The 27,996-nt window shown below is 37.4% G+C and overlaps 1 protein-coding gene across 4 annotated transcripts in view; it reads right to left on the bottom strand.

Moving 5' to 3' along the window:
• Positions 1-3,461: 3,461 nt before the first annotated feature.
• Positions 3,462-27,996, bottom strand: part of HNRNPR (heterogeneous nuclear ribonucleoprotein R) — a 25,019-nt gene continuing 484 nt past the window's right edge. The window contains exons 2-11 of one of the 4 annotated variants that reach the window (XM_014949169.1): positions 21,848-22,016; positions 19,444-19,562; positions 18,889-18,996; positions 18,081-18,194; positions 12,276-12,452; positions 9,499-9,634; positions 8,199-8,404; positions 7,020-7,169; positions 4,950-5,071; positions 3,462-4,757 (exon numbers count right to left, since the gene is read on the bottom strand). In XM_014949169.1, the coding sequence (XP_014804655.1) occupies positions 4,145-4,757; positions 4,950-5,071; positions 7,020-7,169; positions 8,199-8,404; positions 9,499-9,634; positions 12,276-12,452; positions 18,081-18,194; positions 18,889-18,996; positions 19,444-19,562; positions 21,848-22,016 (1,914 nt within the window). In that variant the 3' untranslated portion in view covers positions 3,462-4,144. The remainder of the gene's footprint in view (positions 4,758-4,949; positions 5,072-7,019; positions 7,170-8,198; positions 8,405-9,498; positions 9,635-12,275; positions 12,453-18,080; positions 18,195-18,888; positions 18,997-19,443; positions 19,563-21,847; positions 22,017-27,996) is intronic. The other 3 variants (XM_014949170.1, XM_014949172.1, XM_014949171.1) reach the window with 3 other exon arrangements.

Below are 27,996 nucleotides of genomic sequence, written 5' to 3'. Positions count from 1 at the left end.
ACTGTCTTTCAGAGCTTCTGGTAACCTCCAACTTGTTAAAACATTTCTTCAGAGGGATTCTCCTGTTTTAAAATTTCAAAAGTTTCCGATCAATAACCAAATACTGCAGATCCACCTTGACCATTTTGTTTGAATGAAAACAAAAGTTTAAGATTTCCCTTTAACATGAATGATTTTTTCCCCCCTACTCTACATATTTTATCAACTAATGTATGCTCAACTTAGCCACTCTGGGTTTCAAAAGACATTTTAAGCCAATAGACTATAACACCTTCATTCAAATTCTAAGTTAACAGAAGCTCTAACTTTTTTTTTTTCTTTAGAAAAACCAGGGAACATAACTTGGTACACTCTTTCTATAAGGCTCTGATCTATTGAAGTAGTTCACATGAATGACAGAATTCAATCTGACAAACGTTCATTGTACAAGGAATCCTTAATCACACAAATACTCCAACTCGGGTCATGCACGATCAAAGATTTGTAGGTGAGGATCCTTGCTGTCCTACCACCATCATTTTTGGATAACAGTTAAGTCTTGCTGAAAATGCATCTACATTTGGGCCAACAGATCTAGGTAGCAAACATGTTTTACTAAGAGGCTTAAGATTTTTTTTCTCAATACTTCACACTTATTTTTATACTAGCCTTATAATAAGAGTGCTTGCTTTATTTTTTTCTGTGTAGTTCAAAATACACAAATGGGCTTCATGTCCAAATGCAGAGGGGATAAAAAGTGGTCAGGTTTTTATACAGTCACCAAAATCATGCGGTGATCTCCTACTTAGTTTATTTTGAAAAGGTTTAAGCAATGTAGTTGTCATTCTTTCTAATAATTAGACTACAGAAGCCGAGTCCTGAAAATAAACAATTACTACAAAAAAATTAAACCTTTAACACTTTGAAAAAATGCAGACTGTTTAATGAATTAGTAAAATTAAAAGTTGAGTTTAGTAAACTGATTTTGTTAATAATGTCTTATATGTCTCTAATAACACAATAGCTGTAAAAATATTTTGTTTAAGTTTTGGAATTTCTAGGAATCTGGCAACCTCCTTCTTATTTTTAAGTCAAACACCTTATCAATACAGACATTTAAGCAACTGCTATAAATGAGTGATCAAATGATTATTAAGATCCCATTTCATGGCTCCTCCTCCAACGCCAGCAGGACACTCATAAAAGCTTAATATTAGTTTGCAAGTCGAAATCCATTTGCAACATATTCTATAAGAGTATTTTTACTAAGTTATACTGAAGAAACAATCAGAGCAGATGCACAAGAGTAAATTTAAATTTATTTTTTGTTTTGACTATATATGAAAATTGTGCTGAGAAGCTAGCGCAAAATTCTTTCCTTGAGTATATCATCAGGCACGGTATATTCTTCCATTGTGCTACGGTATCTTTGTTCAGTAATATTTTTTTTTTCCCCCAATAATTTTTTAAGTTCTTCAAGTTCAGTATACACCACTACTCGAGTAAGTTGTAGAAGGCATTAAGGATTCAGAACTGCTGCAAATTTAAACGGTGAATTTGAGTATCCATAAATTGTGTAAATCAAAGTATTTGGTACATATTATAAACTTTGATTTTAATTTTAAATTCTAAAAATGTATAGCTCACTTCTCATATTCAATAAAAATTAGGATAAATGGTGAATTGAGCAGAAATAAATACAAGATGCAGCTTTACAATTCTCGAGGAAGACAATTTTAGCATTTTGTTCCTTAGTTGTTTTTTAAGCATTATAACTGAAGTGTTTCACTTCCTCCCCAACCCCCCCGTAAGCATGCACTGGCACTTCACCTATCCTGGGCTAACACCTGAAACATGCAGTACATGAACACTGTCTTTCTTCCAGGATGGAGAGTACTTTAGATTTGATTCCAATTAAGCTCCTTTGTACAAGATCCCCTTTTCAATGATTACTGAAAAGCAAATAGGCATTGGGATTACAGGGTTCTGCTCAATACCACAAAAATTATATAATTTCTATGAAGTCACACTGACAGGACAGCACACCCTTGTATTAGAATAAAGTTACTAGCCAGATCCTTACCATAAGCAAAAGCCTGAAACATATGCTAAGGCAATGCCTCTCTGACTTCACGGCTCAAGTAAGAAACAGAGAGGGCAGGATTTGGCCCCATTAACTTTATGAAGTTAAAAAAATTAAACCAAACAAAAAGGGCTTTAACAAAATACTAATTTTGGAAAGCACTTTAAATCGTTTATGACCAATTCTATTAATTTAAAAGGAAGAGCCTGACACAGGGGCAATCCCATTTTGGGGAACCAAACAGACATCCTCACTTCAAATTCAGGTCAAAGCTCAAACCATGCAATTATATTCCTGACCCACAAGAGTAAGGCGTGGGAAGGTCCATCTTTCTGTTCACATTCTCACAAAATACACTTGAGAGACACCAGACAGGAATAGAAGACAAAGGGAGGAGTATGACCACTGAAGTTTAACTTCCTCAATAGTCTGTGTTTAGAATGCTGTAAATCAAGTATAAGCAATGTGTTTGATTTGGCTATTTAGAGGTCCAGCAATAGTTTTCTTTAGAGAAAGTTTAAATCCGTTTGTTTCTCTCTTTTCTTGAGAAGCAAATGTTCTTCATTGGGGTACAGAATGGCTCAGATGCAACAGAAGAGTAATGTCATGACTTGCCAGTTAAAATTGACATCTGGAATGTCCAAGACAAGAGTCAAAGCAACACATAATACCCCAATAATGTAGCTAGTAATGTCCCCAAAAGATATTATGGATTTTTTTTTTTTTTAAACAGCCTTATTACAAGGCATGAGAATTCTAAGGCAAATTGTTCATCATGGCAGAACATCAAATTAAAATGTCAAGACAGAAATAAGCAAAATATGGAGAGTATGTTTGTGTTATCTGTAGCAAGAAGTTAGTTTACTGTGCCGCAGCACTTAATTTATAATTCTCATCCCTAGTCAAATATTATGTTAAATTAGACTAAGATGCTTGAGATCAAAACCACTTCCCTATGTGTCCATACACTGAATAATACAATATGGCTGGATCCTAACAGAATAGCCTCTAGAGGGACTCCACAGTACATAATAAAAAGGCACAAAATTAACACCATTGTAGGCTCTGCTTCCTTCTCCACATTACATTAGAAGACTGTATTTAAATTAGATCTCCATGAATGTTTGGATACATTTCAACACTTTTTAAAAGAAAAAAAAAGTTTCAAAATTAGATGCTGATAAGTTATTGAACAGCAATTAAACAAAGAGTGCCCTTTGGGCTATCTGTAATTTCTCCTAGTTTTCAGTCTGATGTCCACAGTGCTACATGTTGGAAAGCACAAGAAATTTTGCATGAATTTGATCACTCACATAGGCAGTTATACTTTGAAAACAATGTTTTTCGCAAGAATTACCAATGAAATAATGTTTTAGGACACAATTGAATTTGAAATAGGTAATGTTTTGAATAGATTTTTGAGTTTTATTGAAATCTTACATGAACAAGAAATTGGAAATACAATCACATCAAGGAACAAATTGCCACGGCTTTGACGTTTTAAGCCAAACAAATTTTGTAGGGCAGATTTTCAAAAAGGTGTGAAGTTATAACAATTTAAAAACACAGTTAACCTACTTCTAGGAATGCAAAACATACAATCATGTTATTTTCAATACAAGAAAACTTAATTTGTTGTAATTTCTTAAAACTACTAAGACAAAGCACTGGCTTTTACTTTTATGTACAGCATACTCCTATGTAGTCTATCCCAAATCCAAAAAAAAAAAAAAAAAAAAAAAAAAAAAAAGGAACTGTCCAAAACCAGAGGTTCTGCAAAAACATGATTGAACAGTGTGCCATTCCTGCTTTTAAACTGCTAAAATGAAGCCTAAAATGATAAAAGCATTGAAACCCCATATGGAGTTCAGGAATTCTGCAAGCCCAGTAATGTCCAAGTGCGTTTATGAAAAAAGAAAACTAAGAGACTCGAGTATATACACAATAGAGTGATTCTTCAGCCCAATACAAATGGCAGCCAATCGCTACTGAAGGATGAAACATTAAGCCAATTTTGTTTTGAAGGATGTAGAGCTACAGCCAATTCTATGTTTCCAATATTCTCAATCCCTCCTCACTTGTCTACTTCCACTGTTGCCCATAAGTATCCTGATAAAATTCCTGGTTGTCATTATTGTAACCATAGTTACCGGCATAGTCACCACCTTGCTGGAGCGGCTGCTGAGCGATGGGTTGGGAGCCCCAGTTCTGCTGGTTGTTGGTCTGACGGCGCTTGGAATCAGGTTGGTTGTACCCATCTGCCTTTCTCTTGCCTCCTACGTTGCCCCCACGGTTGCCCCTGGCTCCACGAGCACCACGTCCTCTCTGCTGCTGTGCAGGACCCCCTCTCCCACCCCTGGCTCCTCTTGGTGGTCCCATGGGTGCCCCCCTCTGTGAATAGCCAGCTCTACCTCTTGGTGGTGGTGCTCCCCGCCCCCTAGGTGGTGGAGGGGCACCTCTCCCACCCCTTCCTCCTCCTCCTCTTCCTCTTATAGCATAGCCATCATCATAGCCGTAATAGGGATCTTCATAGCCACCACGGTAGTCATGATAGTCATAACCATAATAATCATCATAATAATCTTCATAGCCATAGTAATCTGGGGGATAGCCATATCCACCTCTCCCTCCACGGCCTCTGCCTCTAATAGGAGGTGGCATGCGAGGCGGAGGGTAGTAATAATAGTCTTCATACCTATTAAGAAAAAGAAACATGCAATTATTTATCTTGAAAAGTTTCCCAAACTGAAGTATAAATTTCCCCTTGTTGATTAACAATACAAAACATGGAGAATGGAAGAGTCATTCAGGTTCTTCTAAACTAACTCATATTTTACAGCAGAATTTCATTCTGTAATATTGCAGTAGTACAAGAAGGAACACTCACGCAGTACTTCTGGAGGCCTGTCTGGCAGCCTGACGTTCTTTCCTTTTCTTATCCGGTGGCTTTGCTAACACTATTTCAATTTCTTCCCCTTCTATCTCTTTCCCATTCATTTCATTCATAGCCTGTACAAAAATTAGAAGAGAAACAACTATAAACTTGATTCTATTAAAAATAAAACTTACTGGCTGCTCCAGGCCAAACTATGCCATGTGCTTCATTTTTGTGCTATTTTAAAGAATATATTTAACATTCTAGTTAAGTCCCACTTATTCACCAGTTACAGTGAAGTAGCATTTAAAAAAAAAATACTCTCTTCATATATAAAGTAAAATAGGATTAAAACTTATTGAACATTATTTAAAAAAAAAAACACACCGCTATCACTTTTTATGTTCCTATATCCCCTATAAACATTTCAGAAATACATTGACAGAAGGTCTCACTATCTCACACTGACATGAACACTCACTGTACTTGTGAGCTTTGTCAGGTAGAGCACATGCACACAAGTTTTTTTTTTTATATTTGGGCTTCTTAGCTAGTTAAATGTGCTCTGTGAGTGCCTCCTAGGAAATCAACTACTCCTGAGGACACAAACTTAAAAAAGGAAAAAAATACTGAAACCTGGTGATGTCATCAAGTGGGGCAAGAATCCTCCATAAAAGTAATGTGTAATTTGTTATTATCAAATGTACGCACAAAGAGAACTTAATATACACACACACAAAGTATCACCCAACTCTTTACCTGAAGTTATCTGCTTTGCATTTAACATTTCTGGGCATTAATACTTGCATTAACAAAGCCTTCACAGGTCAGTTCAGCAAAAGGCCTCAAAAACATTAGATATCATGGCAATTTATTTCAAAGAAGGTATGAAAATAAGTAGACTCTGGAATCAATAAGTCAGTTCCATGTATTAATACATCATAAAAATGCTTTCATGAAAAAAACCCAACACATCCATACACAAAAATATCTCATAGAATTCATAAACCGATTTAGTGGCCATAAATGAGTCACATGGGGCAGATGTGGCAGTACTCCAGCTTGTTTCATGAAAGAACAGCACTAGAGAGGCTCTGCTGTAATGCATTTGAACTACCTTTGCTCATCTGCTGCATTTAGAAGTAAGGCCTACTGGGGAAGGATTGGAAAGCGTTTAACGACATACTACAATAAAACATGTCAGGAAGTGTTTTTGGCTCACCCTTTCTATGTCAAGAATCTCTTACCCCTTCTTGGACATGGTCTAAACCCATCCAAACTGACTTCAACTTCACTGAATACAAGTGACGTTGCTCCTAATGGCAAACTCAAAAGAGTATTCTAAACTCTGTTTTGGTGGGCAGGGAAATTACAAGTTATTAAATGGCTATAAAATGCTTAATAAGGTTCAGTAAACCTTAATAAGGTTCCCCACAAACTACGGATTTAAAACACACATGGAATAATTTCTATAGAATTCAATCTACCGAAGTACAAACAGCAGAGGTTAGTGACCTTCTCAACTGCTCTTAGATAAAGAGGAAGACATCTTTGAAGCTTAAAGTAATGACCTCCAACATCTAAGAAGTCATTTAGGAGAAACCTTCTAGGGAGCATGTGCAGTTAAAAATAGGTAATGCATTAAAGGAGTTGCCAGTGCCATTCTCCTCCTCTTCTGAAAGCATTTTTAAATTACCTTGTAATTTCTATTCAATACTTCTGTCACTCCAAAACAACACACAGCCTTTAAATAGGGGTCTTTGAGACAAACTGATACCTTCTGTCAGTGTTTCCTCGGAAAAACTGTATTGCTTGGTCTTTCCCCTACCTCTCCTCTGGACTTTCCTGCATTGATCTATACCTCATTTCCAGCCTACTTCTTAACTTGCTACAGTTTTGCCCTTTGCAAGTTTCACATCCTCCTAGCTATTGAAATCATAGCAACAAAATTATTAGTGTTAAAATCCTCACAATGGTAACCTTATTAAATGGGCTCTACAAATTGTCTTATCTAGATATTTACTGAAAAGAAATTTCTTAATTCCATCACTCATATCAGCTAGGAAAGAATAATCAACCTACCTTCACCGCCGCACCTCTGTCCTCAAAATGAACAAAAGCATAATCCTTCAACTTCTTTACTCTTTCCAGCTTCCCAAATTCAGAAAAGGATTTCTCAAGAATTTCTTCTGTCACAGTAGTGGCCAAGTTTCTTACAAATAAAACTTTCACCTGGTGAAAAAATAAGAAAGAAATCTGTAATCTTTAACAGCCAAACATGAAAGGAAACTAACATTAACTAGTAAGGTGTTATTCTCTCCTCCTCTGCATTAAGAAATTTTGGGTAACCTTCTAAATTCTGTACCTGTTGAAAAAAAAAAAAAAAAAAAAAAAAAAAAAAAAAAAAAAAAAAAAAAAAAAAAAAAAAAAAAAAAAAAAAAAAAAAAAAAAAAAAAAAAAAAAAAAGGATAGATAGCCTTATAGTTACCTGTATGAAGTTTCTACAACTTCTCTCCTTCCACAGTTCCCTTCCACAACCAGAAGAACATCCAACTTTGATTTTCTGCTTCTGGGATGCTACAAATCCCAGTAACATTTTAGTAATAGAACTCAAGAGCAGCAAAGAGTTGTCCCAAAACACATGGAAAAGAGCATATCGTTACCTACACTGAACTTCACCTTCATCTCACCCTGGAAAAGAGTTTTACAAAATACCTGCTAGTATTCATTATCAGCAGAAGCAGACAAGGACCAGACTGATGTGCCAATCCAACAGGGTAACCCTGTATGCTACTAGTTTAAATGTGAACAGAATCCCAGACTGGCAGGGGTTGGCAGGGACCTCTGGAGATCATCCAGTCCAACTCCCTGCCAGAGCAGGTAACACAGGAATGCATCCAGGTGGTTCTGAATGTCTCCAGAGAAGGAGACTCCACATCCTCTCCGGGCAGCCTGTTCCACAGCTCTGCCACCCTCACAGAAAATAAAGTTTTTCCTCACATTGAGATGGAATTTCCTGTGTTCCAGTTTGTGCCCATTGCCTGTAACAGCCCATTATAGCAGTATCTTCCTAACACATTACACAGGCAACTAATTTGCAGTGCTCAGACCATGCCAGTTTGCATGGCTTACTATGGAAACACCCTCCAATTGCTTTTCATGCTTAAAACTAGCATTGCTGAGCTGCAACAAATCTTCATCCCTGTGGCATAAAGAAATTCCTCCCAAAGCACAAAAGCATCCAGTTAAGCTTTTACTTACCTTCGCCATGACTTCTGGATCAGGTTCCTCTACTGGATCAGCCCATTCCACTGTCACAACATTTCCCCAGACTTTTACTTTCCCACTCATTAGGCGGCGGCGAGCTTGTGCTGCTGACTTGTGATCCTCATATTCCAAGAAGCAGAATCCTCGATTCTTCTTTTTATCATCAGGTTGATGATACAAGATTACATCCACCAAACCCTCTGAAAAACAAGTCTTTAGTATCAAACTTCAAAAGGAAGAAAAAAATCTAGAGTCTACTCTAAAACACCTTCACTTGTTTTTTCTGATAGACAGCCTTGGATTTATCACCTGAAAGGAAGAGGGAGCACAAAAAAACCCCAAAAGAACGAGAAGATATCCATCCAATTTACCCAGAAACAGGTCACCTAGCAGGTGACGTTCTCCAGAACAAACTTACCTCGTAATCAGGCGCTGTAAAACATCAAGCTGATCAGTTCACACAGCATAAGTATTCTCTTTTTTTTTTTTTTTTTACTATTTTGACATTTTTGAAAAGCAGTCAGCATTAATACATGGCATCTCCCCACCTCCGGGGGAAGCTGGAGAGAATTTCTTCCACATCTCTCCAAAAAGAGGAGAGATAATTAAACAAATACTCTCTTTCTGTTTTCACCTTTTCCCTGAAGTGCTTATAAATAGCAATCCAAAAAAAAGCAGCAGTAGGTTAAAGGTCTCCTACAGGAACAAGAGCAGCAATCAAGAATTCAGTCTCATATTTAAAGCAGGAGCGTCCTTCCAGTGATGAGCTGACTCTTCTTCCTACTTGCTGCGTATGCTGGGGAACAACACTGAAGAACTGGGACAGGAATTAACCTGTCATTATTCCTGCAATAACATTCCCTCTAAACTGATTTAGTATTCCCTTCTCCCCATCATTCCTGAACTATACATTTGTTTGAGGCTCTCCAAAAACTTCTCAGTTGTGAAAGCAGAATCTACTGTAGATCCAGTTACAAATACAGAACCTTCAACAGGAAGCTAGAAAAGATAACAGAATTAGACCTTCACCCGTTTTTTGGAGTTCATTTGTGCTGTTTCCATCTCAGATTGTAAACGTACAACATCATTTATTTAATAATCAGCAAAACAGACACTAGTCCCTTTACTATAAATTGTATCCAATACATAAAATTTCTACGAGGAATAAACTTAGAACCCAACTTGGAAATAGTTTAAGTGATAGCCGAACACATCTGTCAAACAACTAGACCTACAAAACAGAGAAACTGAACCAAGGTTTGGGATCAGTGTGATAAACTTGTTAAGGTCTTACCTGTGACTTTACTGAACTCTTCCAATATGTTTTCCTTAGTCTTGTTCTTTGGAATTGACCCAACAAATAACCTGTTGTTTGCCACAGAGATGCATACTCCAAGGTGCTTCCCAGGACGGATTTCATAGTTGTCACACTGAGAAAATAAAAAGGTATTCGTCTGCTTTACCCACAATGATGTGGATAAAAAGATTCCCCAAATCACAAAATCAGCTATTTTCTTTATGATCTACTATTTTTATACGTAGCCACTTGAATTCATATTGCAAGAGGATTAGTAGAACTGCAGTATTTGGGTCAGCATTCACTTGGAAGAACATTGCCAAACTTAGGTTTTCCACTGGAACTTTGGAAGTTCTGCTGAATGGAAAGCTACAAAAACTGATGTACAAGGAACAACGTGTAACAGATACAAAGTGCACAGGGTGAATATACTCACCTACTGTTTATCTCAGACTTGAAAGATCTCTCTAGACAACTGATGAGTGCTTCCTGTACTGGGACTAAATGGCAGTCATTGCTGCTGTAATTAATAATCATTATAGATTGCTATAATGATTACTCTTACATAGCATTATATTATGAGTTCTTCCACTTTACTTTGACAGCTTTTAAACACTGAGTGTATTTGCTGCAAGATACTCAAAAGTCCAAATTAGCATGTGACCGTGTCCCCACCACAGGGACTTTCTTTGACCTTGTAAATGCTAGGACTCTATAAATTTTACTGTTAAGTTTTAAACCTTCCCACAAAAAAAAAAAAAAAAAAAAATTTAGCCCACTGCTTCATGCTTGTACCCACAGTTGGATTACAACACAAACACTCCCAATAGGTCTTTAAGAGTACAAGAGTTCAATCTTTAAAAAAAAAAAAAAAAAAAAAAAGAGAGAGAAAGAATTCAAGATAGACACCATCTTTAGTTTAGGTAGGTTTTTCAAACACAGGCTAAGAGAATGGATGTTTGGTCATCAGCCAGCTTCTGAAAAAATATCATCCAATTCTTTAAAAGCAAGTTTTCAGCCATTTTTACCCTAGCTGTGACAAAGCCATACAGATGACCGAGCAACACCTTCAATAACCTTCTTCATATTCAAGAACACCTAGGAACAACATTCAGGTACCACAGGCTATTCAAACACGATCACTTTAAGGAAGACAAAACCCTCTCAGAATGCTGCTTCACATACAGCAGTGATTCAGAACACAATAAAACCTTGTGTTCCAGTGCCATGAACTTAATCTGAATCCACTTTTCAAATTACATCTTACAAAGCTGTTTTACCTACAACCAATCATGTTCCCACTAGTACCTGCAAACACAAGTAGAAGACCCACCTAGTGTAGAGAAACCAAGACTTCAAAATTTCAAGTTCATTTTCTCAAAGAACCTCACTTTGCTATCAAGGTTTAATTAGCTCCAAAATTTAGCATGTGTCTGCCGCATTTTCCTTTCTGTGGAAAATATTTCACCTACATACAAGCCTTGCCCGATTACTGGGTAATGGTAGGGTGGAGGAAGTAGGGAGAAGGTAAGCCAGATACAGGACTTCAGGACTATATTCACACAAATTCACTTATTTGGTGAAATATCCAGGGTATGGAGGCCAGTCTTCATTCACTGGTACGTAGCTTGCTACATCTCCTGTCATTTCAGCATCTTCCTTTTCATCTTCCTCAATTAGTAAACATTTGGAGAAACACCTCTGAGCACTTTCAACTTGGTCAAAAAAAGAAAAAAGTTTCAATACGACTTTTCCTTCAGAAGTGGCAGTAACTCATATCTACCATCTTCAAACACTGAAACCCAGAAGCAACCAATTGCAAAAATGTATTTTGTGCATCTCCTTCAGGAAACATCCAAGTAGGTTCGAGAAAGAAAAAACAGCCCAGGCAGGGACATGCAATTCCTAACCCTGGAAGAGCCTAACCTAACAACTGCAACTACTTCTAAATACAGGAAAATATTTGAGGGAACAAGCACTGGAACACTCAGAGGCAATGACTTTTTCTCAGGCTCTTACAATGCAACAGAATTCTCAAGTTTTGTTAGGTTTCAGGGTTGGTTGGGGTTTTTTTCCACCCAGCCCTCTTCATGCAGATCAGCTGAATTCTGCTCAGGCAAATGAGAGAAAGCATTTCCCCTCTTTTGGTTGGGAGTACAAGCAGTATTTCACAGCCATATCCAACACCTTGTGACAGGCATCGATGTGCCTAATTCTACTTCCTCCTCTGAGGCAGAGGCAAAGCTGAAGGAGCCAGGGCCCCGCTCAGGCTGCTGTCTCCCACCTTAACTCCCCAGGGACTGGCCTGCGCCCTCGGCTGAGCCAGGGTGCCCTGCTGAGAGCTGACTGCAGGACTGCCACTGGAAAGAGCTAAAGACCACAGCGTACCAGAAAGAACACCAAATCAGAGACCTCCACGGCAGCAGAACAAAGCATCTCTATTCAGCTCTTTGTAGCAGGACAGGTGATAAAACTTAAACACAGTAAAGCTTAAAGAATATACTTTCCAGTAATCAAGTAAGCTCTCGCTATAATCATGCAAGTACTTCCAGCAGACTGCAGCAAGGTATAGCAGCAAGGTATAGCAGACTACAGTCCTAGAAGCAGAACGTTATTTACATACACTAAATCAGGAGCCAATTTTGAAGAAAGTAAAATTTTGAGTCTCTCAATGAATGCTTTAATCAAACACTTCGAAGACTTCATTATCTAAGAGATTACCAACATGTTTGCTGTCTAAATTATCTTGTCCAGTCTGAAAATCAGTTACTCACCAATTTGACTGCTTCCTGCGCTGCATCTTTACTACAAAAGGTAATGAAAGCGTAACCTCTGTTTTGACCAGAAAGAGGATCCATCATGAGGCGTAGATCCCAAATTGGACCAGCTTTCTCAAAGAGTGGTACCAATTCATCTTCATACAAGTCTCGGGGAATCTTACCAACGAAAACCTAAACAGGAAGAGGACACTTAAACAAAGCTTTTTCAGAAATCCAAACGTACTTTTAACACTTCAAAGTTCCTGAGAAAGGAAGTACATTGCAGCATAAACCATGACAGCAGAGACAGGGCAGCCATCACTGCAGCCAAAATTAGTGTATGTCCTGGGAAGTCTTTTACACCTCCCACTGGTAGTTCTAGGCTTTACATATGGAAAACCTGCATTTGTTACTTATATTGAATAGGTTGTAAATTTTCACCACTGAAGAGGTAAATCGCTCTTACCTGGTTATAATTTTGGCAATTGAAAACAAAGACCTTACTGGCTACGTAGTTGGGTATCCTATACTAAAGTAGGCCAAACACTTCCTTGCTCTTCCAGTATTTTCAAATCATTCTGTAGCCCAATCTTAATGTAGAAAAGTCTACAAAAATCTTTAAAATACATACTTTCCACTTTTAATATATACTGAAATCTCATTTCCAGTCTGCAGTTGTTTTAGCTTCCACCATCTCAATGTTTTTATTTCTCTGAGAAAATCTGGAGTCCTCACTTTTTTGTTCCTTACATAGAGTGACAAACTTGTGTGAAGTTTTGTTAAAGAGTTTAATTTTTTCTGCTGAGGCCTCCCCAGAAAGCTTCCCCCCTCAAATTATTTCATCACTACAGCTCTCTGAATTGTCAAAATATCTGAATTGCTAATACAAGCAAAATATTCCAAACACCCACTAAGATCAAATTCCATTTATTTTAACTTCAAATAGTTTTTGTAGTAAAAAAAAAGCTATGAGGAGACAACCTATTCCATCTTGGCAAGGCCTTGCCATAGTCATATCTAGTACTGAAGACTGAGCAGATAATTCCCAAAGGAAAGCTAGAACCTTTAGATGTTTATGTTGTACAGATATTCCTGAAATTCAGCTTCCAGAACATTTCTTTCTCTTAGCTTAGCTCCTCTCAGTTCAGTGTGAATGCCAATTGACCAGGGTATATTTGGTACTGGGGGAAAAAAAGAACCAGATTTATCATACTGAATGAAAATTTAATGGCAGAGCCAATAGGCTTTTGCCTCATCTTCCCAAAAAGCCCATTGCCACTACCTAGATTTCATTCCAAAACGCATGCACAGTTTTTAAAGACAAAAACGTGATACCATCATGGAAGTGCACAAGAGACAGAAACTCCACTTGCTACCAGGACAGTGAAACAATCACTTGAAAACAGTTACAGTTTGTGGAGAGTTAAGTCAGTTAAATGCAAAAAGTCCACATTAAATTATTTGTTTCAGATGCTACCGTTGCCAGCAGAAACTGAAGGTGACATGCCAGAACAGACTCAAGAAAAAAAACCCTAATCCAAATACAAAGTCAGCTTTTCCAGCTATTTAGCAAAGATTTACCATCCTGAAAGCTTCTGTTTCTTCCTTTCTTTCCAGTCTCTTCGGCTCACTCTCTACAAACTTTATACCATCGACAACTTCACAAGACTGCTACTACAGTTCAGTTCAGGTAATACACTCTAGGAGCTAGTATGAGAAACAGAATTAAGGATTTAATTTGAATACATTCATATCTGACCTATATTCTAGAGTAAATTCCACTTATAATAGAAGGCCTAAATAACTCTGTGGGAATAATTCACATCTAAGTGAATTTGCTCTGAGCATGTAAACTTAGTATGTTAATGAACTACAAGATCAATACTAGACATGACAAACAGGAGCTGAACATCTTGCAAGGGTCAGAACAAACATCTGTGATAATTTTTTTCTTTTAGATATGTTGATAAGCTTGAATAAAGTTGCTGAAATACCATAGAACATAAGTGTCAGGTATCTTGCTTCATCTTTTAGTTCCACAACAAAAGACTTCTTTTTCCAGTTTTGCTTCCTAAAGAACCTGTACAAAGCACTCAAGTATTCCACTTTACTTCTTCTTTATTACTGTTTTACAGGATTAATTATGAAAAGCTTAAACTTGGAAAAAAAAAATTCAGTTTCCTGAACAACTTTACTGAGCATTGAGGGATGCAATCCACTAGATGTGTCCTTCAGTTATTTCAGCAACTGAAGTGTACTGCAGCGTGGCAAGAAGCGTTGCTTCTTCAATATCTCTCCTTTTAAGAGCGTTCTTTATGTGCTTTGCAGTCAATTTTTCTTAGATGCCAGATTTAAGTGCAGGCCACACAACTGCTTCATCTCATCCAAATCTACAATCTTCATTCAAAAAAAAAAAAAATGGAAGTGGAAAAAAACAACTCTGGCACAGTGGAAAAACCTTCAAACCTCCATAGTTCTTCCAGTAGACATTCCATTTGTGTACTAAAATCAGCACAAGCTTTTGTCTAGTTCAACACCTGTTGAGTTTATTATCCCATTGCTTCTTAAGTTAGAGTTATCACACTATCTGATCCTTCCCATTCAATTTATTATGGGCAAAAGCAGGTTAAATGCCTCCAATGTCTCCAATAACATATCACTCTTCAGATTGCAAGTCAGCCTCACAACCCTTCCCTGACTTCGTTACAAATTCTGACCATGCACCTACCCAGGAGCAGACGCAATGCCAACTTACCATTCTCAGAGCCAGAAGTAATGTTGCATTTTTGATAACGACATTCAAAGATTACGTTATTCTACTTATCCAGTAAATTTGGGCTCCGAAAAGCACATTTAGCAATTCCTCCAGTTTATACAGTCTAAACATATAGACATCTAACCTTGCACATCATCTTAGCACATTATGGACAAAAACCGTTTACAGAATTTTCAAGGTTTTTATTTCACATCACTGAAAACCACTGAAATAGAAGTCTCTCAGAATTTTAGGTGTAAGACTTAACTTTATCTGGAGACCTCTCAATAAAACTGAAGCCAGTCCAACAATTAGTACAGACTTAAGTCAATTACTCTTTTCACGCTAGCTGCACTGTGCTAGTTTTGAAGAGTGCTTTCCTCCTACCCCTGTTATAGCTGGGTAAAGGATTGGTATTTTACAGTTACTAAAGAAGCCTCCTGTTCTTCAAATCGTGTTTTAAAGGGTGTTCTATTACACCAAAAAATGAAGGATGGAAATAAAATAATGCATCGGTCACCTCCTTAATTTTTGGTGTAACATTAGTTTAGACAGGCTATATGAATGCCACTTTTTTTTTTAACCTCCTCTAAAGAGAGAAAAAAAAAATTTAAAAAAAAAGGTAGAACAGAACCGACTTTCTGTTCAATAGTTTTACTCCCTGATTAGGCCTCTTCTAACTCTCTGAAATTAACAGCATGTTGTGCAGAAAACTGTTCTCAGAGTGATAAGACCGATGTTTATAGTTAATGTCAAGGAATGGTGTGCAGAGAGGCTCTTGCTTACACTTATTTCTGTAACAACCAAAGTCAGCTAATTTCCTTATTTGCCCCATTGGAAGTTCAGAAACCAAAAAGCATAGAGGGGTCCCACCTGCAGGGAGGAGCAGACAAGAGAGGTGACCCAAACTGACCAAGGGGGTATTCCATCTTATCTGCTGCATGCTCACTATAAAAGCTGAGGGGTCAAAGGGTCAGCTTCTTTCTTCAATGGCTGACATCCAAGGAGGACCCTGTCTGTTCATCTGCCTTTGATCTCAATCCGTGTGTTCCTGACTCCAGATCCAGAATCCAGTTCCCACCTGTTGCTGAGTCCTGTCTGGGACTTCCCCAGTGCCTGCTGGTGACATCATTCTGGGAGCTTGATACGGTTCGTATATATTGTATCTAATTCATTATTTCCTTTTTATTTTATTATTCATATTTCATTAAAGTAGTTTAGTTCCTTCTAAATTTGTAAAACTTTTTCACACTCTCCTCAGAGAGGAGCGGGAGGCAGAGAAGATCATCTGTTGTCTCGTCATTGGCCAACCCAGCCCAAACCACAACAGTCCTTTGGAAGGAGAGAAATAAATAAATAAATGATCCTTAAAACCCTTCTGACCATCTTTAAGAACAGCTTCTTTAAGAAGAACTCACTGGAGGTAAGAAAAAGCAGAGAAAAAAGATCTTAGAAATTTTAAGCAAAACAAAGGAGCACTGTACAAGTCTCCTGATGATACACAGTTATCCATGTCTGCAGGTGCAAACAACAAAGCCAGTGTAAGGAGAGAAGGAAACACCCAAATAATTACTTCCATTCTCATCCAATAAACACTCCCATAAATGTCACCAAGTATCAACAGCATGTTAGCCTCACTATAAACAAAACGCTTTATAGTGGAGCAGCAAGTCCTTAAATAAAATGAATACTCAAGTTTAAAATCAAATCATATTGCAATTATTTTCTCCTCCAATCTTCCGCACAGCTGTAACTGCTTTGTCTTTATTACAGAATCACATTCCAAAAAGGTCCAGCTGCTCTTAAAGTTGACTCGCTTGAAAAAATACATTGGACAGCTTCACCCACAGTATTCACTGTGACAACTTGTGAGTGTTCAACATGCTGAACATCCGTAAGATTATTTATCAATAGTTTTACTGCACAATGTTCAAGTACATATTGCAAGAGAGTTAAAACTATAGTGCACATGTAATGAATTCCACTTCATGTTTTCAAAAGACAAATTACTTGGTGTGCAAATATTTACAGTAGGAAGATCTGATACTAGGTAGACATTTTTCTCCCCAAGATGTATGTATCATCTTGAAATCAGTAACAGAACTTGGGTATCCTTAAAAACCAGAGGTTTGCTACTACTGACATCAGTGACGGATCTGTCTATGTGAGCTAGCACAAGCTATGAGAGCTTCAGTATTATTTAAGTAAGTTTCAAACACAAAACATTCACTGCCACAATCCAAAGTAATACATCACATTCCTTCCTACTTTTACCCAAAATATTAGAAAAGAGGGATTTACACTCCTATGTAAAGAGATATATTGAGGACAGAAGAGAAGTGGTTTTCAAAATCTTAGGCAAAACAAAACAAAAGAAAAAACCCACCAGCAATATTCAGTCTTCAGCAGTAAGTTAGTCTGGTAGAGGTATGGTTTCTATACCTAGTTGGCTGGGTTTTGCTACAGCCTCTAATGCTGATTCATGGGAGAAGCATTTATGTTCTTATCTTAAGGGAGTTTCCACGTTATCCATTCTAGCAAGCGTCAGGAAACTTAAACGTATAAAACCATACTTATAATAGCATTAAAGCACAACCAACTTTACGGCTTTCCTGTGACTTCCTAAAGAGGATGACCACCACCAACAGGACATAATACTTCAGATCTGTTGGGTATTGTCAATCATTAATAGAATAGTTCAGTTGGAAGGGCCCTACAATGATTAGCTAGCCCAACTGTCTGACCGCTACCAAAAGTTAAAACGAATTATTTAAGTCATTGTCCAAATGTTTCTTAAACCCTGACAGGCTTGGGGCATCGACCACCTCTAGGAAACCTGTACTAGGAAACCTAGTAGCATGTGACCACTACTCTCTGCAAAAAAATGTTTCATAATGTCAAGTAAGTAAGAGTAAGAAAGACTGACCGAGACACACAAACATAGAAGAATGCTTTCCTCTACAATAATTTAAACTTTCATTTGTAGTATCATCTATTTTCAAGTATTTCTTCTTTATCAGTTTGCACAGACACACCAAATAACAGATTAATCTGTATATACTAACCTCTGTTCCGATACCAGGCTGCACACCAGAATATACAGTATCGGGAGGAGGGCCCCCATATTTCCTCTGTCCTGTAGTTACATCCAAAGTGTAACCAGTCCTCTCTAGCAAAGCCTGAAAAAAAGATGTCACATTAGTTATGAGCGGGGACATACCAGATTAAAATATAAAGAATTTTAAAAGTATCCTAACAAACTTTTCCTTTTCTGCTCCTTGCCACATTTGGTAACATGTTATATACAGACAGAACTAACAAAAAACCTGCTATTTTGGGATTTTAAAAAAACAGCACCAATCAGCAACACTTCTTTTATACTACAAGATCACTGGGAAGAGCTCGTTTTCCTTTTCCCTTATTTTCCATTTTAGATGTAGTAACCCAAGAACTCCAGAACACCAGGCAATTCTTTTCACCCACTCTGTACTTAAGCTTTTGCACAACAGAAGACTTTCTTAATATACTAATACCTCATGTTGAAATGTCCAATCAGTCTCAAAGTAATTTTATGGGTGCATAAAAGCTTTAATATAAAAGGACAACTAAGACAATTCTTAAATACATATCAATATTTTAATAGACCTTACATAATATTAAGTTCATGCATTTTGGCAATTGTGTAATCAGGAATATCTGCATCCCAAACAAGCATTCTGTCTTCTGAATCTCTATCGTGCACGCATTTCTTTAAAGCCAAGTGTGAAAATATAGGCAGTACTGATAGTTTTTAAATACATCCAAAATTACTTCAGTTTGCATACAGGTAATATACCAGGTAGTACAGAATAATCAGTATTTTCTAAATGTTACCTTAATCTTTGCTTCATCTGGTCCCTTCGTCGATTCCTGTACTTTGCTGCCTTGTTTCTCTCTTTGCCTGTAGGTCTTCATAACTCCACATAAAAATGCACTTTTGTTCTGTAGATACAATTTACAAAATAATTCAATTGTGCATATGAAAAGCCCTGGGAATCCACCAAATCTTACACACTCCATACCTTGAGGTCACTATATCGAGCTAATGCAACAAACAAAATGTCAAAAAAAATATTTTTAGAAATCCTTTAGAAAACATCCTTTAGAAAAACATAATTAATTGAATAAACTTGTCATACTGAAAAAAATGATCAGATTCCAGGTAGTATTTTTTACCTTATTTTCTCAGTAGCACACTCATTTTTATTATCTGGGAGCTTTTGCTTTGCATTTAAATACTCACACACTTAAGGCAATTTTTAAAAGGCTTGTGATTTGGGTTTGAAATGTTAGAATACAGCAACATCAATGAATTTCTAAGTTACAACTCTCCAGTGCCAGAATACTATTTGTACTTATGTGCTCGCACTCCTGGAGCTCTCACCTTACCTGTACATGCGACAGGTCACTTTCTTTAAACTGCTGTAATACAGAGAGGGCTCCTTCTTCATTAAATTCCCTAAGAGCATCAATTGCTCTTTCATCAAGATCGACATAAGCTACCAACCCTAAAAGTTAAAGATAAAGAAGTTACAGATTTCTATTGAGTTTCATAAAAACTAAGTACTATGCAGTTTGCTTTTAAAGTCAGAAAGTTACGTTCCATAGCAACAGAATTCTATATTTAATATAATTACATATTCCTATACAAGTATATGAAAGAACATGAGTACAACAATGAAAAAAGTTAAATTAAAATGTATATATCTAAGCACTAACTGAGGTGCAAGATTATACCCCATGTGTAACAGTTTTCTAACACTCAGGAATCCAATCTGCTGCATAAAAGCATTATTACAGACCAGGGTTTGAAACAGTGAACTCTGGCTCACTTCTAATAATTTGGATTTTGTTTGCTTGTCTTTCATTTTAAGTTTCACACTTCCTTCTCTTGAATGGAGCTTTTCTAGAGTAAGCTGATGTGAACATTACAGGTATCCTATAATACATGAAAAAGGAGCTACCTAACTGGCGATCAAATACTTATGAAGCTTTACCCCACAAAATATTAGGAAGTAGAATGATTTGTTCACCCTTTCCTCCAACTTCAAAAAGTAAAAATCAGTGGACTTTCTATATGTCTAAAATATTTTTTCTTTTTTACTTATTTTGTTGCTCTATGCAGTTCAAGAGCTAGAATTCAAAAAATTTTGAGTCCTGCTATGTACCTGAAAAGGATAATGTTAATTTTACAGGTACAGACTCCCCCAAGAAACACTGGACCAGTTCTGAAGCACTTCTTCTGTTTAAGGATCTTTACAGGTTATTTCTTTCCTTCTGTAATGCACCTGCATAAACTGTGGAGCACGAGAAGTACAGACTAAGATTTGCACTTTTTAAACTACACAGCAAAATTTAGGACAGATCCCATGGACTCCACACACTTTGCAACAGCTTGATGTCCAAAATACACAGATTTAACTGCTAGTGATTTCAAAAACGCACAGTAGTGCCAAGCCCAAGGACTACATTTCAGAAGTGATCCTGCATATTGGAAGGCACCTGTATCTTTCATACAAGAGCTCAGCAGATTAAAAATTACAAAGTTCAACCCCAAATTTAGCTCAGGTTTCAAAAGTACTTTGCTTCACTGACAAAACCCTGCACAATGCAAACATCTTCAGTGGTATTAAGGAACTGTGAATAAATGTCTTCACGTTACTCATGCAGTGGAATTGCACTAGGTAGTCAACTTCTGGGCTGAAAAGGTTTTAAATCCCTTGAGAACTCCTCACAACACAACCTAACTGCAACACGTGCTAGAGCCCCACAAGTTCCTTTGCCCAGGCATTTATACCTTCTTTCAAACCATCAAGTGCACGTCATCATGACCCACAGTTAGAAAGTGTACATCTAAAGCCAATAAAAGCTGGTAAAGGCTTGATGAAAGCTCACTGTGAATGACTTCCAAAAGACATCAATAATACTCAAAAGAGTATCATACTGAAGATTGGCAAAGTATTGTTTTTAAACTGCCTTCACTGGATCAGTGGAATTTTGACTCTTTTCAACAAAAACTGTCATCTTGCCACCAAGGCATTTAAGATCAGCACATAGAGCATTTCTACTGCTTCTTGTAAATCTGTTCACATAACACACTCTAAAGAGGAAAAGGAAGCCTCTGCCTATAGGACAAAATAAGGGCATTACCAAAACAAAATAGAAAAACCTTTGTATACTAAGAAACCTCTCTAGAAGGTGCAGAGACCACTTGCTACCAGCAAGGTATTAACTCAATTTGCTAGATAGCTTAGTCCTCAACTTTGTTGAAAAGCAGTTAGTGTCAAACTGAACATTTCAGTGTAATAACATGGATTGAACTGTCCACTCAGAACTAGAGAGAACAAAAAAATCCACAGGCAGACTCAATTCAAATGTAGTCCCAGGCAAGACAAGCTAGTTGCTTCCCTCACTAAGTCACCTATCCAGCCTTTGAGTGTTTAAGAACCACTGTGAGGAGTTGACAGTAGAAAAGTAAAAGCAAAATGATGATTTGGATTGAGAAAAAAAAAAAATGTACAGTTCATTATGCTCAAACATATATCTTTATTTGACAACGTCTAAGAAACTATTGCTCTGTGCCCTAAAGCAACTAAAACATCACATACAGCACTAAGGATGTGTCAATTAGTCAATGTCAAACCCAGATTGCCTTTAGGGAAGTCAAAGTAGCAAAACATTCAGAGCTACACAGATCAAAAACAATGAATTTTTAAACCTTAATCTATAAAAATTTGAAAATGGTATGCCCTCACTTTCATAACCAGTCAGAAACAAGAAATGCATATTATACCTGTCTGAAATATTTCATCAAGTCTCTCTGCCACCTTCTGTGGGAGGCCTGCCTCTATCAGTGTCTTGTAGTGTTCTGTGTGAGTTACACTGGAAGTATCCATTGGTTCTTCCTCTTCTTTTAACTGTACCGCATTACCATTCACCTGATTAGCCATTTTATTATGCTGCTGGAAAAAATTCAGGAGCTATATTACAATAAGCCAGAAATAACTAGTTTGTAGGACAATGCATGATTTATCTAAACTAATTTGTATACATGCTGCAAATGACCTATATCAAAAGTTTTGTTTAATACTTTTTGGATGCAGCTGATCTAAGTTTCAAAAGAAAGTACAACCCTTAATACTGTGGAAAATGTACATGGAAGAATTTACATAATTTTTTAGAAATGTACTTCATGTACATAACGATGTCTAAACTTTATCTGCTGATTGTCAGTAAGTTAACTGGTTACCATAGCAGCTAGAATGTACTGGGATATGATAATAACATCCTTCAACAAAGAATCAGAAGAGCTAGTGCTATTTTCATTTCCCATTCCTCTACTTTTAAAACAATCGTTTAAAATTTAGTGAACACATAACCCTGCAGGGTAGCTTAATGTATAAAAATGTCAATACTTGTTTGCTAATTTTCACTTTCTTGGCTTGTTGCCATGTCTTCCTTCAAACCCAACATGCTGCACAAGACTAGCCAAACACTCTTACCACGCTGTCAGAACTCAGGAAGGATAGAAACACTGCACTCTAATGCACATTATAATTTGAAGCTGCAACTGCACTGTTTTCATGCTTTCAGTTTTACTCAAATAGAAGCTCTACAAATCACAGCTACTTTTTTTTTTTTTAATAATATATAATTTACTGGTTTAAAAGGAAGCCATGACTGCAGCATCTTCAGTTCTTATATTAATAAAAAGACTTGCTTTCAGAATTAACAAACTGATTCCAAGTATATGCACTTAAAAATGCACAACTATCTTCTCAGACAATTCCACTGGGCTTTGCCCAATTAATTAAAAACAGTTTCAATTTCTCAATTAGCCAGCCAGCTGACATTTAGTACTCTCAAATAAAAAGGCTGAGAAGAGACAATTCAACTACCCAGCAGAGAACATTAGGATGATCAGCTGTTAAGTTCAGAAATGAAATGAGCCTTGGGCTTTAAAAGATAGGGAAGAAGTCAATGGTCAGCAGTGAAAAGATAACCAGATAGACATATGCAGCACAGTCAGAGCAATGCAATGAAGCACTGGAATACAGGTATGAAGATGAGTCAAGAACAGTTTTGGTTGTTTTTTTTTTTTAGATGCTGAAGCCTCAAGCTATTTACTAAGCTGCAAAATGAGTCTCCAAACATAATCACCCCTCTAACAGGCACTTGTATACCCAGACCTTCTAGACTACAGCACATGAACTTTTGGAAAGGTATCCTATGAAAATTTGCAAGCTTGAGCAAGGAGAAAAAAAAATAATTTTTCTACAGACAGAAAAGTAATGATTTTACTTAAGCTGTCTTGACTTGAAGGGCAATTTTAGAGAGATGTAATACAGGTTCACACTGTTTCTGTCAGATGCCATTTTTTATGCAATTAGTGAGGAAAAGAAAGGAAGTTTTTGGTAGCTATGTAGCACATATACACACATACATTCCGCTACATGACAAAGACAAATTGCTTTCTAACCAATTCAGTTTACTTAAGAGCAACTGTAACTATAGCCTAATTACAGAGTAAATTAAAAAATGCTACTTGAAGACTACAGTAATGCTTACCTATCATTACAAGCATTAGCTGAATTCTCAAAACACTAACTCAACATGAAGCTTCTACAGGTTACAAGAATCATGAAAAACAAATCAGCTACATGTCTGCTTGCTAGATAGCCTCTGCGAGATCTCAAATTTGAAACAGGGCAGAGGGGTTTTACTTAAACTAAAAATGCTTTTGGTACAGTACCATTCTAAACCCCTCTTCTTAAAAATGCATAGAATGATATACACAAAGAAGATATACGGAGGGGTTTTTATTTTTAGCTTTTTACTGCCTTATAAAATCAGTTACTTACACGTATATTTTCTTCTCTGTACGCAGAGAAAAAAATACAACAAATCACACCAAGAACTGTGAGGCTGAGCCAATGCATAAATGTTACTTAAAACAATTACAAATACATTCTAAACGTCAGTGATTTATAGTGATGGTCCCAGACATTATTTTTTGTCAACGCAGATTAGCTTTCAAGTGTCACATACTCCAAAGTTTAGCACTGTTCTCAGTGTTGCCTCTAACTGAACAAAAGGCATTCTGTGTCCAGGGAAAAACACCTCATCTGCAGTTCAATAACTCCAACTTCTGACAGGCAGTATTTGCAGCCTAATGGCAGGAAAAGATATTACCTACAAGACAAATATACACCAGTGTGTGGAGCAATATCTAACTCCTACGTATCAGACTACTAAACAGCACCACAGCTGATCAAATGCTTTTTTAAGTAGGCTTTTAGACAATGTGAACTAAGTCTCGGAATTTTAATTCACTAGCTGCATGGTTTATTTTTGCTTAACAACTAGTATCCTCATAAAGAACTTAAATCAAATGCAGTGCATGTTCACCAGCCAGCAAAGTTCCATTTGGGTGTTCATATTTCAGCTATTTCCTGTCACATAAACTTAATTTAGAGGACTTTCTTAAAGAAGTTTACCCTGGAAAAATTTGAAGTGACATAGCTGTCAAAATATTCAGGTCACGACAGCATCCAGAAGAAATTTATTTCTTTTCTCAGTTATAGCAATAGATTCCCTGCTGGCTTTGCAAGTTTGGCCTGAAATCTGATATTAGACTGAATTTTCTTCCTGAATGATCACCAACAAGCAAAATTACATCTCTTACAATACTGAATCTGCACTCAGAATTCAGCAGATACACATGAGTCAAAGTCATAGCTGAAAAAGACTGCTTAGCTCTCCCTCTAGGTAATATCAGCCAGATGCAGCTATCAAGGAAAATACTTTTAACTGAATTTTATCAGTAAGGAAAACATACAATGTTCTCCTCTAAAAAAATATTAAAAGCATATTGAAGAAAAAGAGGAGTGATATCTATGTTTGCATGCACATCCATGTGACTGCCTGTAACAGGCCAGGCCACACAGAACAGCATCCACACACACAGGAGTTTTTAATCTGTAACTCAAATATCTAGAAAAGAGGGAGAGTGGTTGAAAATAAAAGATTTTAAGTGTGGATTGTAAGTAAAGGATTATGTATGTTAGTATGTGTGGGATATGTATTTGTTTTTAAAACATGCAGAAATGGATGAATTTAAAACAGTGTACACAAAAACGTGCTTACCAAATGAGCAGAAGTAATAAATACAAGCTGGGGGCAACTTTACTTAGTCAAGGAGAATTTCCACTGGTGCCCGAGAGGTTACCTAGCTTCACCCTCAGACCTGTGGAACTGAGTGTGCAGGGAAGGGGAGGATTGCCTTGTTCAAACTTCACACTGTTGTTGCATACCACGAATGATGCAAAACATGTTTTTAGCCATCCACTATCTTTCACCTAGAATTCCTGCATCTTAAAAGAGTAATTTGCCAAGTGACTACTCCCTTTTTTAAACTCTAATCACACAAGTAGGAGGTTAAAACTACAGGTGCTTCTAAGTTACCCAGAAACAGTTCTTTTTCATGTTTAATAACTCAAATGGCTCAAATAGTAATTTTGCTAGAAAATGAAAGAAAAAAGTTAACACACACCTGAGCCTCATAGTATACAGCATCTTGAAAACAGAAACTTGATCTCAGGCTCAATCCAGCAATCAGTGATTAGACAACCATAACTTTATTATTCTCTGCATTTCATACCATGCCTCTAGCAGAGGCCGCCACCCACGGACTATCTAAGTATAACTCCATCCAATTAATTATAAATTCAGTCTAGTTAACTGAAACATGCTTAGTAAAACTTAAATGAGCAGGAATGGCAATTTCTGGCAAAGGGAAAATATCTCAAGCTACCATAATCAACTTCACAGTGATTATCCACCAGTACTGTTTTCAGCCTTCTGCTACGTAACTTCTGATTTCATGGAGGAACTAAACTGTACTTGTTTAGCTCAGGTGCACAGGAAGCTCAACTAAATCATACATAAAAACTCTGCATCAATCATTCAACTTGTTTATGTTACTATTCCTTCTATCCAATATATTGTCTGTGCCAAAACATTTAAGTTATACCACATTAAAAATAGTACTGAGGGGAAATTTTGGGTGGGTTTTTTTTTTTTGTTTTTTTTTTTTTTTTTTTTTGGCCTGGCTGGTTGTTGGGGTTTGGGGTTTTTGTTGGGTGTTTTTTGATATTTTTTTTTTTAATGAACCACAAGAAAACAAGCGGAATCCCTATAAAGTTATGCCTTACACATCAAGAAGGCTCTTGTCAAAACAGGAAGGTAAGAAACACATGAGTGAAGGGAAGATAAGAACTCATATGAAAAGACTGAACTCGGGGTTTATTAAAGCCTCACTTGTTCACTAACATTACTGGCACATTCCTTATTTTTTACATGAAGGCATTATAGCCATATGTACCATAGCTTATTCAATGACAAAATGTACATTTTTATGAGCTTAATTATGATATACTAAGTGTTTATTAGCATGAATTACAAGAAGCCTTGTTTCAAAATTATCGCCCGCTGAAGACCTTGATCCATTAGCCAGACTTCCACACCAGCACTTCAGTAACAGACTATCTTTACAACCTAGTTAGCATCCTCACCCCTCCAGCAGAGAGTTCTCAGCCCTTCCCACATGGTAACTCCATGGAATGAAAAAAAAAATAAAAAAAAAATCTGAGAGCCTCCATCAAGATGCTAAGGAAGAGACCAGCACCACCAGTACAGAAACTGTGCTTCAGTACCTACACAAGTATCATTGGGAGATGACTTGACCACAGCAGGTTGGCAAGGCGCGCATCAGTGCCATTAAAACACAGCACTGCCTGCATCAGCAGCCCCTACATTTTGCTAACCTGAACTCTAACGCCTGTACGCGCCTGTTCCAAAATGGAGTTGGCCGTTCATAGCTCAGCTGCTTGTCTGGGTTGCACAGACCAACTTTCACAGCACTCCAGTTCAAAACAACACTTCAACAAAAATGAGCTTTTTTTCTGACGAATTAATGCTCATATTTGCTTAAGAAAGCAGCGAGTATTACTTTTTGACAAAAGTAGTAAACTGAGTAACAAATTGATGCTCAAATTATTCCAACAGTGTTCACATCTAGACAGAAAAACTGAGAGGTAAGAAGATTAAGAACTCATGGGAAATACAGTTTCTAGGATACAAAATTATCACACAAACTCTGCTAGTTTGCAAACTACTTGCATAAATAAATAAAAATTTACACTGCAAGATGCAGAATTCTGGCTGGATTACCTTTACTTTTAGAAGGGACATAAAAGACTCAGTGTTATACAAAGTGTAATCTCAACACAAAAAAATAAGCTTCATGAGCATTAACATCCTTTGCAGCACAAACGCATCACTCTGGCAAGATACTTTATTGCACTAAATGGGGAAAGTGGAATCCAAGCAACTTTTTCAAAAAGACCAATCCAGCTTAGTTTAAGTACATCATTAGTCATGTTCAAAAACTGACAGGGCGCTAAGACACAGTGACCAGAGCCTCATTCTAAAAATAATAGTAGTAATGATGTACTTGAGCAAAACTTTTAAAGATTTATTAAAAGCTTATAGGAAAAGACCGTTTAAGGAAAAAGAGTGTAGTGGAAACAAAGTTCCGGAGAATTTATCCTTCAGACACTTTACAAGTGTTACTCTCTCAACCGAAGCATCAGTGCGCACCCGCGGAGGTGCGGCGCAGCTTTCCACCCCCCGCAGCCGGCTCCATCGCAACACCCGCTCCGCCAGATCCGACCCGGCACCGCCACAGCCGTGCGTTCTCCGCCGAAGGCTCCCCCCGCTCCCCGCGGACACACGGCAGCGCGGAGCTGAGCGCGTCCGCGGCCCTGAGCTGCCGGGCGGGGATCGAGGAGGGACCGACTCCCGTCGCAGCGCAGACCGCGTCCCGGCTCCCCACCGCATGCAGACCGCGCGGCCGGGCGGAGCGGGGCCGCCTCAGCCCGC

The sequence above is a fragment of the Calidris pugnax genome, unplaced genomic scaffold (assembly GCF_001431845.1).
Source record: "Calidris pugnax isolate Ruff unplaced genomic scaffold, ASM143184v1 scaffold174, whole genome shotgun sequence".
Taxonomy (NCBI): domain Eukaryota; kingdom Metazoa; phylum Chordata; class Aves; order Charadriiformes; family Scolopacidae; genus Calidris; species Calidris pugnax.
The sequence above is the reverse complement of the archived record's forward strand: the minus strand, read 5'-3'. Positions and strand labels throughout refer to the sequence as shown.